Source organism: Stegastes partitus, unplaced genomic scaffold (assembly GCF_000690725.1).
Source record: "Stegastes partitus isolate 25-593 unplaced genomic scaffold, Stegastes_partitus-1.0.2 Scaffold221, whole genome shotgun sequence".
NCBI lineage: Eukaryota > Metazoa > Chordata > Actinopteri > Pomacentridae > Stegastes > Stegastes partitus.
In genome coordinates this window covers 168,145-184,551 of record NW_007577952.1, presented here as the reverse complement: position 1 = coordinate 184,551, position 16,407 = coordinate 168,145, and the positions used below count along the sequence as shown (strand labels likewise).

General features: G+C 43.3%; 1 protein-coding gene across 1 annotated transcript; it reads left to right on the top strand.

Moving 5' to 3' along the window:
* Positions 1 to 5,750: 5,750 nt before the first annotated feature.
* LOC103356779 (desmin-like) lies at positions 5,751 to 12,513 on the top strand. Its single transcript, XM_008281064.1, has 10 exons — positions 5,751 to 6,434; positions 8,279 to 8,339; positions 8,547 to 8,642; positions 9,509 to 9,670; positions 9,790 to 9,915; positions 10,092 to 10,202; positions 10,328 to 10,437; positions 10,546 to 10,598; positions 11,075 to 11,166; positions 11,809 to 12,513. The coding sequence occupies exons 1-10, from the start codon at positions 5,851 to 5,853 to the stop codon at positions 11,848 to 11,850; spliced, it is 1,437 nt and encodes a 478-aa protein (XP_008279286.1). The 5' UTR covers positions 5,751 to 5,850; the 3' UTR covers positions 11,851 to 12,513.
* The last annotated feature ends 3,894 nt before the right edge of the window (positions 12,514 to 16,407 follow it).

Genomic DNA, 16,407 nt, shown 5'->3' with positions numbered 1-16,407 from the left:
CTTAGATGGCGTGTGTGCAGAACAGCAGCATCAGTGGTCTCCCCTCCAAACCACAAGTTTACCTCGTCCTCAGCACGTTACATTAATAATAACATTAATAATCAGAAAATCAGCTTCCTGTGGACGATTTTGCATGTTTCCCAACAGCTCAGTTGTTTTAACCTGTCAAGCTTCAGTCTTCATCCAATAGAAGGTCTCACAGCGTTATAGACTCAAACTCCTGAGGGCTTATTTGTGTCGAATATTAAATTGTTCTCGTTTCGCTGACAGAAGTCTGAGGCAACCACCGTCTGATGAAAAAGCTTTCCGTCTAGCGTGACTCGTGAAACATAACACGGTTTGATTTGAAGTCTGCTGCTCTCTATTTCAGGCACATTGTGCTGCTGCTGCTGCTGCCTTTTGATATCATATCTCGCCTAAGATAGACCTAAAATAAGTCTGGAGCGAGTTTCCTTGTAAAACACGTCTATAAAGTTGTTCCAGTTTTTCCGTGCAGTACGCCTGCATGCAATCACAGATATGCAATCACACCAATGCACAGTCCATCTGCTCTCTCTTCCTCTCCTTCACTATCATCCTTTAGTCATGGTGTCACTCTTGAGTAGCAGCTCAACTCTTTGGCATGTGTGTACGCGTGTTTGGTCGGTTGCCGGGCGACGTGCATTCTGTGTGATGAAACCTGCTGACCCCTCCTCACCTATAGGTCCTATTTGAGTCCTGTTGAAACACAATAGGGTCTTTTTTTTTAACCATCTTTCACTCTTATTACATTTCCACTATGACCACATTGTCACATGACTCAACAAGCTGGACTGGAGGCTGTATGTGTTTATTCTCCTGAGAGTAGGACAAATCCACAAAGACGTGAAGAGTCCATTTGCAAAAACAGGTAACTCCATCTTCACAGACCTTCAGAAAACCCACTTCTCCATCATCTACCTGAGACAATATCAGTAAAACTTAGGTTATCTCTATGTTTGTCATGTCTACTGACTCAAATCCACTCAGCTTCAGTTTGGTTGATATTATCTCAAGCAAACAATAAAAAAAATAAGTTTTCTGAAAATCTACAAAAATGGAGTCATCTGTTTTTGCAAATTAACTCTTCAAGTGTCTCTGCTATGTTTCAGAAAAACACTGAGAACCGCACAGGCCAGAGAACCTGGCAGAGTCCTTCGAATTCAGTCGCTGTTGCTTCTGTCTCTTCGTGCAATCCCAGACTTTCTTGATGATGTTGTGATCAGGGGAGTGGGTGGTGGGTGGTGGGTGGGGGTTGCATAGGGACCCAGACCATCTGTCGCAGGACTCCCTGTTCTTCTCGTTGCTGAAGATAGTAGTTTTATGACTCTGGCTGTATGTTTGGCGGCGTTGTCATGTGCTGCAGAATAAACTCGAGAGCAATCCTCCCTGTGGGTGTTGCAGAACTGATAAGAATCCAAATCTGTAAATACGGCTCACTCATGTGGCGATAAGGAATCCAGTAACAACGAGGAGAGCTATACTGCGCAGTGATTACATTAACTTCAGTCAACAAAGTTGGGGGGAATTACGTGGGGATATTTTCGTACTCCAATGCTACATCCTCTTCCCAGAACAGAATCATGACATGGCTGAGTATAGGGTTTGGCTGCTATGTGCTGTTGATATTCTGAGACCTGATGCGTGCATGTGTCTGTGTCTGTGTGATAACTCTTTTCCCAGCCGTCCCGGGATCTGCGTGCTAATTTAAGAGTCTTGTTTTCTAGGTTACGGGTGTGTTAGTTCTGAGTCTGGGGGCGTTTGGCAACTCGCACATGGCTCACTCTCTGTCCTGCACCGATGATGTGGTGTCCAACTGGAAAACACCGGCATGACTCGTCCTGTCATCTCAGCAGATAACACAGTCCAGTCACATCATGCGCTTATCAGATGATTTCTCATCGTCCCTGAAAAGGTCCTGTATAATTTCCGGTGTATGAGTGCGGTTACATGAGGAGTTATATGGTATAGGCTACATGACTCATATTCAGTATATGTTGTGTGTTAAGGCTTTTCAGTATCTTACTCAGACCACATGTACATTTGGCACCGCAACAAGCAAATTGATGGCTGTGGAAAGAGGGCTGATAAGTTCAGTCACAAAGGCCTGAGTAGTACTTCAGTGGCTACGCTGGCATGCTGATGTTGAGCAGTTGATGTTTACTCTTTGTTAGTTTTGCGTGTCAGCATGCTAGCATTTGCTAATTAGCCATGAAACACAAACAAGCTGTGACTGATGGAAATATGAGTTGTGCAGGTATTCAGTTATAAAGACTTAAACCAAATGAAATCTTGATCATTTGCAATTCAAGCTCATAGGAAATGCAAATGTTTGATCAAATTTGAAGGTAATCCATCCAATAGGTTTGGAAACATTTGAATAAATCCTCATCCTCTATTTCAAGATGGTGTTAAAAGGTAAAGACCACAAAGTCTTTTAACTTCTTTTCCACTGTGCCGCCTTATCAGGGTTCTGCTTCTTGACTCAAACGTTTCAGTCCAAATCACAACACTGCAGCCACTGATTCTGTGGCCTTCATGTAGCTGATTTAATCTTACCCAAAGCAAAATAACAAAATATTTAAGGTTTAACATGACATCAAAGACTGTCCCGATCAGTCCCATCCCTTCCTTCTATCCCGACTGATTATCATTTCATTATGTACAATAAATAAATTAAAAAAAAAAAAACATTTACCTAGAATATTAACAAGACATCAAGCCCATTACATTTACCTCACCTGAGTAAACTAGCAAATTGACAGGATAATTTCACATTGTTCAAAAAATGTTGCTCTAACTGTGGCAGTGTGTTTAACTTTGCTCTCAATGATCAGCAGTTTCTTGGGCTGAAAACAAAGTCAGTGCAGAAATGTTAAAATCTGCAGTTCCTCAAATGACCACTGGAGGCTGACTCCAAAAACAAATCAGTCTCCATAGACCTCAGTGTTAAAATGACAAACTTTATGGCAGAAATCACCTCGTTTACAGCCCGGTACAGGCAATGGTTTTGGTGTCTTCAGCGAATTTCTGTTCATGAAAGAATTTTCATATGAGTCGGCCATTTAATTTGTTCTAAGACTTGAAGGCATGCATAATTAAGGGTGGGGCTGCTTTGAGGGACGACTGGATATGATCACAGGACAGTTCATGGACCAGAGTTGTCATTTCTACTCATGCCTCATTCTTAAATCATCCAGGACTTAGGAGGGGTCAGGCGCTACCAAGATGGCGACAGCTGGAGCCGCCACACTAAGCTTCAAAACTGCTCTTCAGGAAACCTATACGTGACATCACGATAGGGTTTGTCCATCTTTATATACATTCAGCTGCTCTTACTGACTGTAAAATGACCTGGGATGAATTGATAGGCGTAATCACCCGATTTAAAACAAATCTTTTAGTCATTTGATATTTAATCGTGACTATATTTACCTCACAGTGTGTCAGTAAAAACTGGCACATTACTCTCTGTTTTTTTTTTATTGAAGGTGTTGCGCTTTATCGTCCGTCCAGTGGAGTTCAGTCGGGAAATCTAAAAATAGAGCTGACACCGCTAGCAGCTGACATGCACAGTGCTCCGTGAAACGCAAATATCTGCATGACCACACACAATGATTCCGCCAACTACAACGCCTACACCCGTGGACGCTCGTACACACACGTAAACACCATTTTTTTTAAAAACATTTAATGCCTTTCTTAAGTGTTGAAGGTCTGGGGAGGATTTGATTTTTGGCAAACAAAAATATAAAATAATATAAGCCCAGATCTTTACACTCTATTGAGAGCATTGTTTGGTTGGTGGGTGGCTCTCGCATGAATATTTTGCATCCTACTGCTCTAGAGGCGTCATTAACATCATTACTTTTAACACATAAACACACAGCTGGTCACACAGTTATGGCACGAGGCAGGCTAGATATGCCTCACAAGTCTGGGCCTGCTTTTAGCTGCAGGCCTGCATGTCTGAGATAGGCCATGTCTGTTAAAGACCAGCAGCACTCATTCAAACACTCACGTTCTCTCCCTCTCTAACAGGTAAACACGCATCCTTGCAATTACACGCATCATATTCCGGGAGCCTTCATCCTCGCTGCTCGCCAGATGATATTTAGTTTAGCCAAAATTAACCAAAGCGTTGGACTCAGAAACACAATTCTCCGCTATGTCTGTGTAACTAGGCACCTCGTAACTAGGCTGGTAATAACAGCTTTATGAGCGGATATTACGAAGATGGATAAAGATGTAGGGGCGTCCCAGCAATGCATCAGACTGGACAGTGCATGGCTGATATGCGCTGATTTGTCCACCCACTCACGGTGTCCAGTGCAGAGCTCTAATGACAAAGTCGAGTGTGTGACCTTCCTGGCAGCGGCTGCATTAGTCCAACTATGCTGCTTCTTATATAACCAAGGAAAAACACATAACTCCTTTGTAACTCTATAGCTATGGTGTGGCAGTAAATCAAATATTGTATATAATAAATTCTGACGTGCAGGATTAGAAAAGTGCTAAACATATGTTTTGCATGTTCGGGGGTTTAATTATTGGATTTTAGGGTTTTGATATCAGCTGCTAGTCTTAACAGGAAGAGTCTTTACCTCCATTTAACTGGAGTTAAACTGAATTAAGTTTAGTTTAACTGAGTGACGCTTTGCCAAAATTATGCCAAAGTAAACCAGGTGATGACTCATATGATGCATATAGTGTTAGTCCACACTGTCTCTGTAACAACTTCCCACATGAGAGTTCCTGCACAGAAATGCAGACACTGGCTGACTCACTCTCTCATTCACTCAGTCATGTAAGCATCCGGGACACACTTACAGAAGGCCGTCTTTCATGCAGCTGAAACCGGACCCCATCGACAGCTGAATCAAGGGCTGGCAACAGGCGCGACCGAGAGGGGCGAGGTATGAGGAGAAAAGAAAGGCTGGATTAAAGATGATTGACTGAACAGGGTGAAGGCCTTTAATCAAACGGGTGACACGTCCAGAGACTGTGCAGTAAAGTGATCACAAAAATGTCTTGGAAGCAACAGTCGGACCGGATCAGATTTATGCAAGACGGTATTAATGCAACTTAAATTTGATTTGTCAGGTCAATAAAAAGGCATTGAGTTCGATTCTTGGGCTGTAGATTTCAACAGCAACTTAAACAGAAGAACAAAATCTAAAATTATCAAAATATTCAAGATTTACTTGTCATTTATCTACAGAAAACAGTCAACAGTAGGTTAAAAGAGTAAAAAAATAATATAATAAATAGAGATTTGCTAAAAGACAAGTACCATAAAATATTGAAGGAGGAGCCCAATATGTCAAAGTGCTATGAGACGTTCATTTAGCAGAACAGTATGTTAAGGTGCTGCAGTAAACATTGGAGTTGCAAGTGCAATTATGCTAAAGTAGCCAAGCAGCAGCTAAATTTGTGCACAGTTTTTCACGTGAGCACTCCTTTATAATTTTCCGATGGCTAGATTAAAGTAACCTGTAACCTAGGACAGCAGTGGAAGAACTTCCACTGGGGAAATCCAACTCCCACGGGGAAATCCTGATTTAAAATGTTGTCAAAAGTGTCATTAAGGGCAAATGGGGTTGCAGCACAGTGGAGGGGTGGCGACGTGGGAGTACAGACTGGGTGAATAGAGGGATGCCATGGAGGAGGGGTTGGGGGTAGGAGTGGGTGTGGTGAATCTACAAATAGTTGCGCTCGGTGCCTGGCATTTCTTTACTTAGTTTCCCTCCCAGTTGCCCAGTAGGACAGTTGGGTCTCAGCAGCTGAAGCGGCTCCATCCAAACCACAAGCCAAGCAACCAGTCGACCAGCCATGAGCAAGTCCTACTCCGCCTCCGCTCAGTCCGCCTCCTCGTACCGCCGAACCTTCGGCTCCGGCATCAGTGCGACCCCGATGTCGTCCCTCTTCTCCTCTGCAGGAGGAGGAGGCCGCAGCTCCTCTTCCAGCCACATGTCCTCCAGAGTCTACGAGGTCAAGAGCACCGGTTCTCCCTCCTTCTCCAGCTACAGGGTGTCCTCCGGCGCCGGGGGAGCAGGGTTCGGCTCCTCCAAAGCCATGCGCACCTTCTCCGGCGAGAAACTCGACTTCAACCTGGCAGATGCCATGAACCAGGACTTCCTCAACACAAGGACCAACGAGAAGGCCGAGCTCCAGCACCTGAACGACCGCTTCGCCAGCTACATCGAGAAGGTGCGCTTCCTGGAGCAGCAGAATGCGGCGCTGACGGTGGAGATCGAGAAGCTGAGGGGCCGCGAGGGGCCCGGGCGCGTCGCTGAGATGTACGAGGAGGAGATGAGGGAGCTGAGGAGGCAGATCGAGGCCATCTCCAACCAGCGCGCCAGAGTGGAGGTGGAGAGAGACAACCTGGCTGACGACCTGCAGAAACTCAAGCTCAGGTAAGCTTACATGAAGGGAACTGTACGTATACGTGGATAATTGGATGGTGAGAAAAGGTTTTGGGTTTTATGGTTATGGTTTCCAGAAGACACTCTGTTAGACGAGCAAGAGACTAACCAGAAAGACAAACAGCAGCTGCATAGTCCTGGCAGGGCCTCTGACACATTCTACAATCAGTTAGAACAACTTGAACCTTAAAGAGTTTCAACCTTCTTGACTTGTGACCTTTTAAATAAAAGCAATCATCTCCCTTCTTCTAATATTTTTATTGTTAGATCTAAACAAAAGTGATGTTCTTGTCACTGATTCTCCCACTTGAAGACTTTTTGGAGGCCTGGGCAGATAAACTCTTCAGTTTTGTGGTGTTTCCTGTAATGACAGCATCTCAAGAATAAAACACCAAAATCAAACGAACATTTGTATTACAGAGGTGTTGTAGATCTATCCTGGGACCCCTTGGACCCCATTGTTATTAAAGGCACATTATTAGATTTTGTAGGATGAGAAAATGTAAAAAATATGGAACGCTGGAGAGTGCTAAAAGAGCAGGCTTTGAAATATTAGATTTAATCTATGCAATGAAAGCAGTAAAAAAAAACAAAAAGCACACCAGCTTGTGGCATCAAAGACAGATCGTTGATTTCCAGAGGACGTCTCTCGTCTTTCGGAGAATAGGGAAACAACAGAGTAACAAAGGAGAGATTTGAGAATAGGCATACTTGAGTGAGTGCTACGGTCCAACAGCTTTTTACAAAAGGTGTTTTATAATTTATTCACGAGAGACTTAGCAGAGGAAAACGAAGAGAGAGACAGACTCGCAGGCTCGTAGCGATGAAGTGGATTCAGACAGACGGATAAAGTTTCAGGCAGTCAGACGGTGAGAGAAGCAGACAGACGAGAAAGAACAGATGTATATGCGCCGTCTGCTCGTCTGTGAGCGAGCTTACAAAGAGAATACGAGTAAAAAGTGGACCAAAATTTTTAAATTCCGAAAGCCAGTCCGCCAAACTCACTGCGAGCAGATACACAGAGAGAGGAGCTTTAGTGCGATGGGGGGGTGGGTCTCTCTGAATAGTCTATTTGTGGCTACTGGGTCAGCTCAGTGAATTTAGATTTCTGTCACTGCAACAGCACTTAAAGTCTGTATCAAAACACACACAGCTTCCAGTTCACGCGTGCAGCGCCGCACACTCTCACTCTTGGCTTTCTGTTTATCAGTCCTTTTTAAACTGTTGCCTGGAGCGCCGAGTGAACCTTTCCAAAGCACCTGCTACGCTCGCTGAGATCAAAACGCACGCACAGACCTCCCGCCTGCAAACATTTACAATGCAGACGCACACAAACGCACTCCGAGGCGTTTTTTTACCAAACACTTCCATGAACCGTGACATCATTCTAATCTGCAAAATGCTACCAGTCACTCCCACCTGCTCTGCTGTCTGCAAAGGTGTCTATAGGAGGATGCACACGTTGCACGGATGCATTTTGTTTCCCCGCACATTCTCAAGTTGTTCAAATTGCACAGTGAAATGCTAATTCTAGAACCAGCCAAGGACAAGGCCTCTATTGCCCTTCTGACTCCTGACAGTGTGACAGCAGCTGCCCCACAGCTTTAGGACTCTAAAAGCGAGTGTGGATGCGGGTGCAAATAAAAGTTTAGTGTAGAAAAGAGCAGAGAGGCTGGAGGAATGACAAGTGGTAACTAGGTTAGCTGTCTACTAAGTGGTCCCCCGGGGAAGAAGCGATGCTCTCACACACAGTTTGTATCCACTTTTGTTTCAACTTTCCTCTTTTCTTTTTTTGTGCTCTTTTCCTCTTTGTATGTTGCTGTCACTCCTCCCAGACTTCAAGAAGAGATTCACCAGAAGGAAGAGGCTGAGAACAACCTGTCTGCTTTCAGAGCCGTACGTCTTCTATTTCCATAAAATCGCTCCTTTATATCTCAGTCATTTTCCCCCCTCAAAGCCTGAAGTAAACAGAAACTTTCCTTCAGTCTCATTCCCCCTTCGGTCGCTTGCACAACTTTCTCAATTTTCTGTTCTCGCTGTATATTTCTGCCTTTACGGCTGGATGTCAGTGTGTTTTTTTTGTGTTTCTGTGATTGTATCCAGGATGTTGACAATGCCACTCTGGCCAGGCTGGACCTGGAAAGACGCATTGAGAGTCTTCAAGAGGAGATTGGCTTCCTCAAGAAGATCCATGAAGAGGTTTGCTCATTTCTTTTTTTTTTGTCTGGCAACGAGGCCGCTACGTCTACTGTATGTGTGTGCAGTATGTGTGTCACTAGGATGGTGTGTGTTGCATCATATAACACCTCTCTGAGATGATATACCGCGCCGTAATATCAGATCTGAGTCTCGGCAGGCATGCAAATCTTCAAGGGATCAGATATTTCACACTCGAACACACCCGCTGATGTTAAAACACAATGAATACGCCGATTCACACACTCACACACTCTCTCTATCGGTGTAAAGAAAATGCGTATAGTTCCTGCAGAACCGAAGCTTCACTAAAACATTCATTCGCAGACATCAAACGAGACGCTGAGCCACACACATGTCGGCACAGCTGAGTTCCCTTCCTGTCATTTTGTCTTCTTTGTCTCAACTTTGACCTCTCAGAAATGCTGAGCTGCTGATTGGTTGAAGGGAGCATGTCAGCTGTTTGTCAGCTGTGTGTGGCGGAGAGAAAGAGTGTGTGTGTCTGTGAACAGATGCAAAGCTAAATATAGCTTTTGGTTGGACAAGAAGGCAGCTGAGTGCAACTAAAGCTTACCAATTTTAAAAATTCTAGCCCCACAATGCTAAATTAGCCTGTTGCATTAATGCACGGTTGGGCGCATTTCGTGTTGCATTTTATACTTCGTCTGTATGGAAATGCCATTGATCTGATGTTCTGTTGATTCCTGTTTTAGAATTTCCATTGCAGAGTAATTTTAGTTGTTGATGTGGTTTCGACATTAATTATTAACGCAGGCATGGCTGAAATAAGAACTTTGCGAGCTGCTTCTTTCTCTAGAAAATCCTAAAAACAAAACAAAACCCTGTTTGTTTTTTCCTTCACCTTGCAGGAGATCCGTGAGCTGCAGAGCCAGATACAGGACACTCAGGTGCAGATCCAGATGGACATGTCCAAACCTGACCTGACCGCTGCTCTGAGAGACATCCGCATGCAGTACGAGGCCATCGCTGCCAAGAACATTGCAGAGGCTGAAGACTGGTACAAGTCCAAGGTAGGGAGGGAGTACACACACACACACACACACACACACACACACACACATATATATAACCCACCAGATGGTCTACTTTAGCTGTTGCGCTGCTAAAACCTCGTCCTCTCTCTCGTCAGGTGTCTGATCTGAACCAGGCCGTGAACAAGAACAACGATGCGCTGCGCCAGGCCAAGCAGGAGAGCATGGAGTACAGGCACCAGATCCAGTCCTACACCTGCGAGATCGACTCACTCAAGGGCACCGTGAGCATCCGCCGCACCTCGTCTCACTTTGTTCCACTTCACTGATCTGATTTGTGGCGTTTTTTTCCCTCTTTCGGGCACATTTTCTGCTCAGACACGCGGCCCTAATCTCCCTCCTTTCAGTTGCTTTCATTCCATTTTAGGCTTCATAACTTCATCTCTCCGTTTCCCTGCAGAACGAGTCTCTGCTGCGCCAGATGAGAGATATGGAGGATCGCATGGGCCGCGAGGCTTCAGGGTACCAGGATACAATTGCAAGGCTGGAGGAAGATATCGCTAAAATGAAGGTAATAGGCTTAGATGTTTCACGACGGATAACACGAGCGGCATAGAAGTGATGCTGGATTTAGGGGTTTTATAAACACTTTTTTGTCATCGATTTCTCATCACGCTTTTCTCCACTGATTTAAAGGACGACATGGCCCGCCACCTGAGGGAGTACCAGGACCTGCTCAATGTGAAGATGGCCCTGGATATTGAAATTGCCACCTATCGCAAGCTGCTGGAGGGAGAGGAGAGCAGGTTTGTGCATGGCAGTCCTATAACTATTTGACTTTCTTTTTAGCCAGTAATATACTACGTCATCCTTTTTACTGTCTTGTAATGCAAATGTGTGCATTCTCTCTTCAGGATCACCACCACTATGCCTGTGCAGTCTGCCTACTCCTCCATTGGATTCAGAGGTAGGAGGATTAGTATCCATTCTTCCTTCCACACATAATAAAAAAAATCTATTATACGTTCCAGATGAGTCATTGAAGAGATAAAAAAAAGACTAATTATAGCCTGTGACTGTATATGGTAGGTGTTATTTTGAGGGTATTAGTGCGCCTGCAGTGGCGCATTGTGACCACTGTGTGGGGATATGTGACACGCCATAGACCATCACGGCTCCTTGATTCACAGAACAAACCACACATCAATAATCACACAGTCTTGGCTGTTTGTTTGATGGGTTTACACTTGAAATGTAGAAGTAATCCCTGCCAAAGCCTCGTGTTTGTTTTGTGGCTGCTTCGATTAAAATAAGACTGACCCTTCTGAGAGAAATCCTAAGTAAAGATGGGTGTCTTTAGACTGAATTACCTCAGTGTAGCTGCAGGAAAGCTTAATGTGTGGGATGGTGTAAGATCTGCATGTGTGAATGTGTGTCTTCCAGAGACCAGTCCTGAGTCCCAACATCAGCGCGGATCAGAGGTTCACTCCAAGAAAACTGTTCTCATCAAGACCATCGAGACCCGCGATGGAGAGGTCTGAACTCACACACACATCTGCACACCAATAAATACACACGAGAACACACTTTTAAAGATGTCTTTAGACAAACAGAACCAGTAGCATTGATATGTTTTCAACCAAATCATATTTCCTTATTATATTCTTACCCAGATGAAGTATTCTATGAGCCAGGGCGCTCAAAGTGTAAGTCTGGTTCCAGTATTCACCTTCTATCATCCTCTCACATCACCGGGTTGAAGCAAACTACCAGATTTAAAAAGAAAATCCCCCCTTGTGGCCTCGATTTGTTCCCCACCTTCTGTTTTTTCATGTCTTATGTTCACACGTGGCAGAAAAACAGGCTTTTCCAGAAGCTTTCCTCCAAATCTTGTAGTTTGCACTGACCCTGCATAGACACTTTGAATAAAAGTTTGCAACTCCGGCTTCCTTGAACAAGCAGCAGCTTCACTGCCGGTTGGTCCCTGCACAGCACTTCACTCTGAGCAACACCTGCACTGAATGTTGAACACCGGTAGCATCGGTATCAGGCTGCTCACTGTCGACGAGAAATTTGCTCACATATTGTCAGCAAACACTGCATTTTTTTTTCCTTCTTTTTATCGCCTCTGCTATCATTTACAGTATCTCTCTTTCTGTTTTTTTTGTTCTCCTCAGGTTGTCAGTGAGTCCACACAGCACCAGCAAGACATCATGTAAACAAGAAGAACCAATACTAGATAATTATAAAAAAAAAATAGTATAAATTTTCCTACCACTGCAAGAAAGATTTATAAGCTGAGCCTGTTTTTAAATACAGAATGCTGACCATTTCGTCTGATCTAAATGCAAATAAATGAATTCAACCTCTTTACATTCAGTTTACTGTGCACATCACAGGATAGATGCAGTACGGTGGCACGATGCCTCCAGCCTGGTTTTCAAATGAAGGGCATTCCATTTATTCCTTATTTGTGTTACTTTTCTTCTCTCAGAAACAACAGAATTTATTACACCTTGTCTACAAAAGTACTTTGGTAGCGTTTCGAATGAACAAGGCTTATGTATTCCTGTATTCGCCGGGGAACTTTGCAAGGTGCAAAACAAGATCGATGTGCCTGCAAAACATCACATTGTGAGAATAAATTTCACTGCACATATTCCAAGATTGGCTTGTGCAAACGTATGCGATCGATGAAGACGGGCTATTTGTGAGGCTGATTGAAGGAAAGTGACATGTCGAAACATCGAATGAAGAAGAAACTCGGTCGTGTTTGAAGTTTGAGCTCTGTAGCATGTGCTGGGTGTTTGATGGGTAACCGTGATTATGGTGCTGGTCTGGAACAGAAATTCCCAAATAAAGACATTTATTATCACGATTTATCACTTGAGAGTCAGGGTATTTATTCAAGATGTGGTGTCTGTGTGTAGCCCATTAAACAGTCTGGTTCTTTAACTCATTAGCTCTCCTCAGCCTGCACACATGTCTTTTCACTGGTTCCCTTATGAACCGTTTCTGCCCACTGAATTCATCATCTGATGTGGGCTGTGTTTGCTTTTTTAAAACGACGCCGGCTTTCTCAGTCAGCCGTAACAGCCCTTCGGTTAAAATTTAACTCACTTTCAGACAGAAAATAAGACTCGCCGCCCTTTTGAAATTATCAGTAACCAAGCTGATCCCGGCGCACCGAGAAGTGAACAATGGCTCGTTAATGAGCTGTCCTTGGTCGTTTTCTTTGCTTCCAGCGGAAAGCAGACTCTACGGCAGCGAGAATTACAGCCTGTGCTGTTTGTTTCTGAAGTCACTGGACTGGAAATGTCAGCGGAGATGAAAAAAAAAAAAAGGAGGGAGAGAGAGAAAAAAATGAAACATACAGACAATAAATGAGCATGCAAGAGAGAGCAAGACGGAGATAGAGGTACAGGAGGAGGAGAAGAAGAAAAATATAGAGGACACGTGTATTGAAAAGGTTATTCAGAGAACGCACAGAAAATGACACAGCAGGAAGATTTAGAGGAAGATAATTACACAGAGTGATGTAGAGACGCACAGGAAGACAGCATGTAGCTGCCAGTCCGGTAATTAGTGGTTCCGTGTCGGCCAGAACTTTCTGCTCTCGTCACTGTTTCTTTGCTGTGAAAGGTGACGGCTCTCCAGTCATCACAGGTCATCAGAGAAAAGGCAGCACGTCCCTCTGGTCCAGCTCTTATGAACAGCTCAGTGATTTGTTTTCCATCAACTGGTGGAAGCAGACAATTCGCTGCATGTGAATCGTCTTTTTCCTGAAGCTTTTTGTTAGAAACACTGCTTACATTTTGATTCAGAGGACAAGTTTTACCATTTTTATTACATAACTGTATCACTGTAGTTTGTTATGAAGCTGCAGCCTGAAAGCGATACTGTCAGAACACATGAACTCGACTGGAGATTTTTCTGTGGGTCATGTTTGCCCTTAGAATTTCTTAAGCATGCCTGAGACCTGCAGGGATATCACACAGATACAAGCTGTACACGGTAAAGTCTGGCTGATGTTTGGTTGCATAATAATCAAGCTTGATTCGCATATTGATATGTAAGACACCATTGCATTCTTATTACATGTGCAGAGTATTTTCTTTAGAAATAAATATGCAGTGATGCAATTTTTAAATTACCTGGCATGTCAGTACAATGACTTCTTGATAGTATGACATTTATTTATTTACTTATTTTTACCATATGAAACAGTAAACTTTACTAAAACTATACTAAACTTCAAATAAAGGTGAGTTTGATCCTGGAACTGTGCATATTTTCTGAAGTGTGTGCTTCTGATTATGTGATATTATATGACACAGATGAAATGAAGGAACTGTAGAAACAACAAGACCATAAGATTGTAGAATCACAATGTTTATCATATGTTAGGTCCATATAAATCCATGCTCAATAATAATAATCATAATCATAATAATAATAATAATCAGGTGATTTGTACAAATTCATAGCGGGTGGCGGGATAACGATGAATCAGTTTGGCGAAACACCAGGATGAGAAGTGCGTCCACCACCCGGCCAAATCAAACCAACGGAACGTACAGTAGTATCACAATATAGCAGGTCTACTCCATTAGAAAATAATCAGCTGCATAAATTACATACGTGATCATAAACATGAAAATGAAGCCAAACAATTTTGTACATTTAAAAACTATTTACAGGTCAATATCTACAATCGAAAGGTTTCCCCCCCCCTCCCCCCGACATATATTTTAAGCGGCGACAGGCAATCACAGAAAATATTAGAAATAAGCAAATGAAAAGAAGCAAATGATTAAGTTTTGTCCCCAGATTACAAGCAAGAGAGGGGCCAATGTTTAGAATTGACATTTCATTTCCAAGTAAAGACTGGCGATGTTAGAACTGCACTACAGTTTAAAAACAAAAACACACAAAAAGGAGACCAAAAACAGCCACTACTGCGAAACACTATACAGCGGGACAGAAGGTGACTTAGCATTATACATGTCAGAAAGAGGGGAAGTGAGTCAAATGCCTTTTTCAAGCCCTTTACCTGGATTAACTGACGAGAAGAGAAGAGAAGAGAAGAGAAGAGAAGAGAAGAGAAGAGAAGAGAAGAGAAGAGAAGAGAAGAGTTTTATGTACCTCAGGACCAATAATGTAAACTTTGACAACAATGACACGTCGGAAGGATTCATGCAGTTACAGGTCATGATGCAAATGGTTGATCCGGCAGTCACAATCCTTCTAAATCCAAGCACCACCCAACGCACGCTGTTCAAGTACAGTAGAGTTGTTTTCTTGGTCTAAACCTCAGAAATAAAAGTCTACAAAAAGTACATAAAGCGCACAATCCATTGGCTGTTTCCCTTGTGGCTTTTTGTGGTAGTATTTTGCCTCATTGGACATTGGTAGTAACATTGGTAGTATTGGTGTTAATAGTTAACTTCAATTCCATTTAAAAAACAAAAAGTACCAAAACTTCCTCCATCTCAGCACCGACTCGCTTTCCTTTCTGGATGTTTAGTACAATATCAATGTAAGGAGCACGCAAATGCATGTAAACACAAACACACACATACACAGAGTTTCCGGTGGGGGAAGAAAAAAAAAAAAGGTCCAGCAGTAAACATTAGAGGGCGCCATTTGCAAACGCTTTCATCTTCTCACTGGCTTATCTTTTAAAGGAGTTAATCTTCTTTTTAAAACTCCTCCTTTTCATCACTTAACACTTCATCCAGACGTAAAAAGAATTCACATTTTTTTTAACCGGATCACTATACTGGCTCAAAAAAACAAAAAAAGAGGGAAAACTGCATGTTCTACAGACATCACAATGAATCCCCCCTCTCCTTGGCCAGCGTTTGGTACAACCCGTCACTTGCCACAGGGCTCACATGTCCACTCACACACACAAACACACTACTTTTTTTGTTTTTTTTACCATTTTCACCATCGACCTCTTTAAACCGTCCGACAGATTTCACCGACAAATTCCTTGATGGCAGTATCAGATAGCAGTTGTTTGTCTTTGTGCCTTAACAGAACATTTCAACACAAGCTGCACAGGTGAACCGTTTTGGGAATAAGGGACAGAAGAGGGACATGAGAGCACTTAGAGACAAATAGAGCTACATAGCTTACACAAACATTTCAAATTTAGCGGAAAGAGGAAAGAAGCGGGGAAGGGACGGGGTGGAGGCGGGAGGTGGGATGTGTCTCCTGCTCAGGTCCACAAGTGACGAGATGTGAGCACGTTCTCCTTGGAGAATGGCGACGATACAAGCGATGACACCAAAAGAAATCGTCTTTGGTGCGAACTGATTAATCCAGTTCACACTGAAAACTGGTCCCCGTTCTGCAGAGGCCTTGTGCTGCCACGAACCGGATTTCACTGAAGATAAAATGCTGACTTCAGGAATACGTTGCTTCACGCGGAGATCTTTCAGTGGAAAAAAAAAAACAATAAGGAAGCTGCCTTTGAGTTTCAGAGTCATTTTTTTTCTTCATGTTGTGTCACTTTCCTCTTAACAGAATCCTTAAAGTTTCCTCGTCTAATCACCTTCGAAGCAGAAAGTTCATTAAAAGTAGTTTTACCTTGAAAGTCATGTGATGCACTTTTATCTGAGATGGTGTGGCACTCCGGTGCAGGGTTTCGATTTTTTTTTCTCCCACTGCACTCCCACAGAAAATTACTTCTTCTGATTTGAAGCAACCAAAAAAAAATATTCAGCAGAGGCGGTTTGCCGAGTTCCACAGGTTCTCCAGCGTCCTTC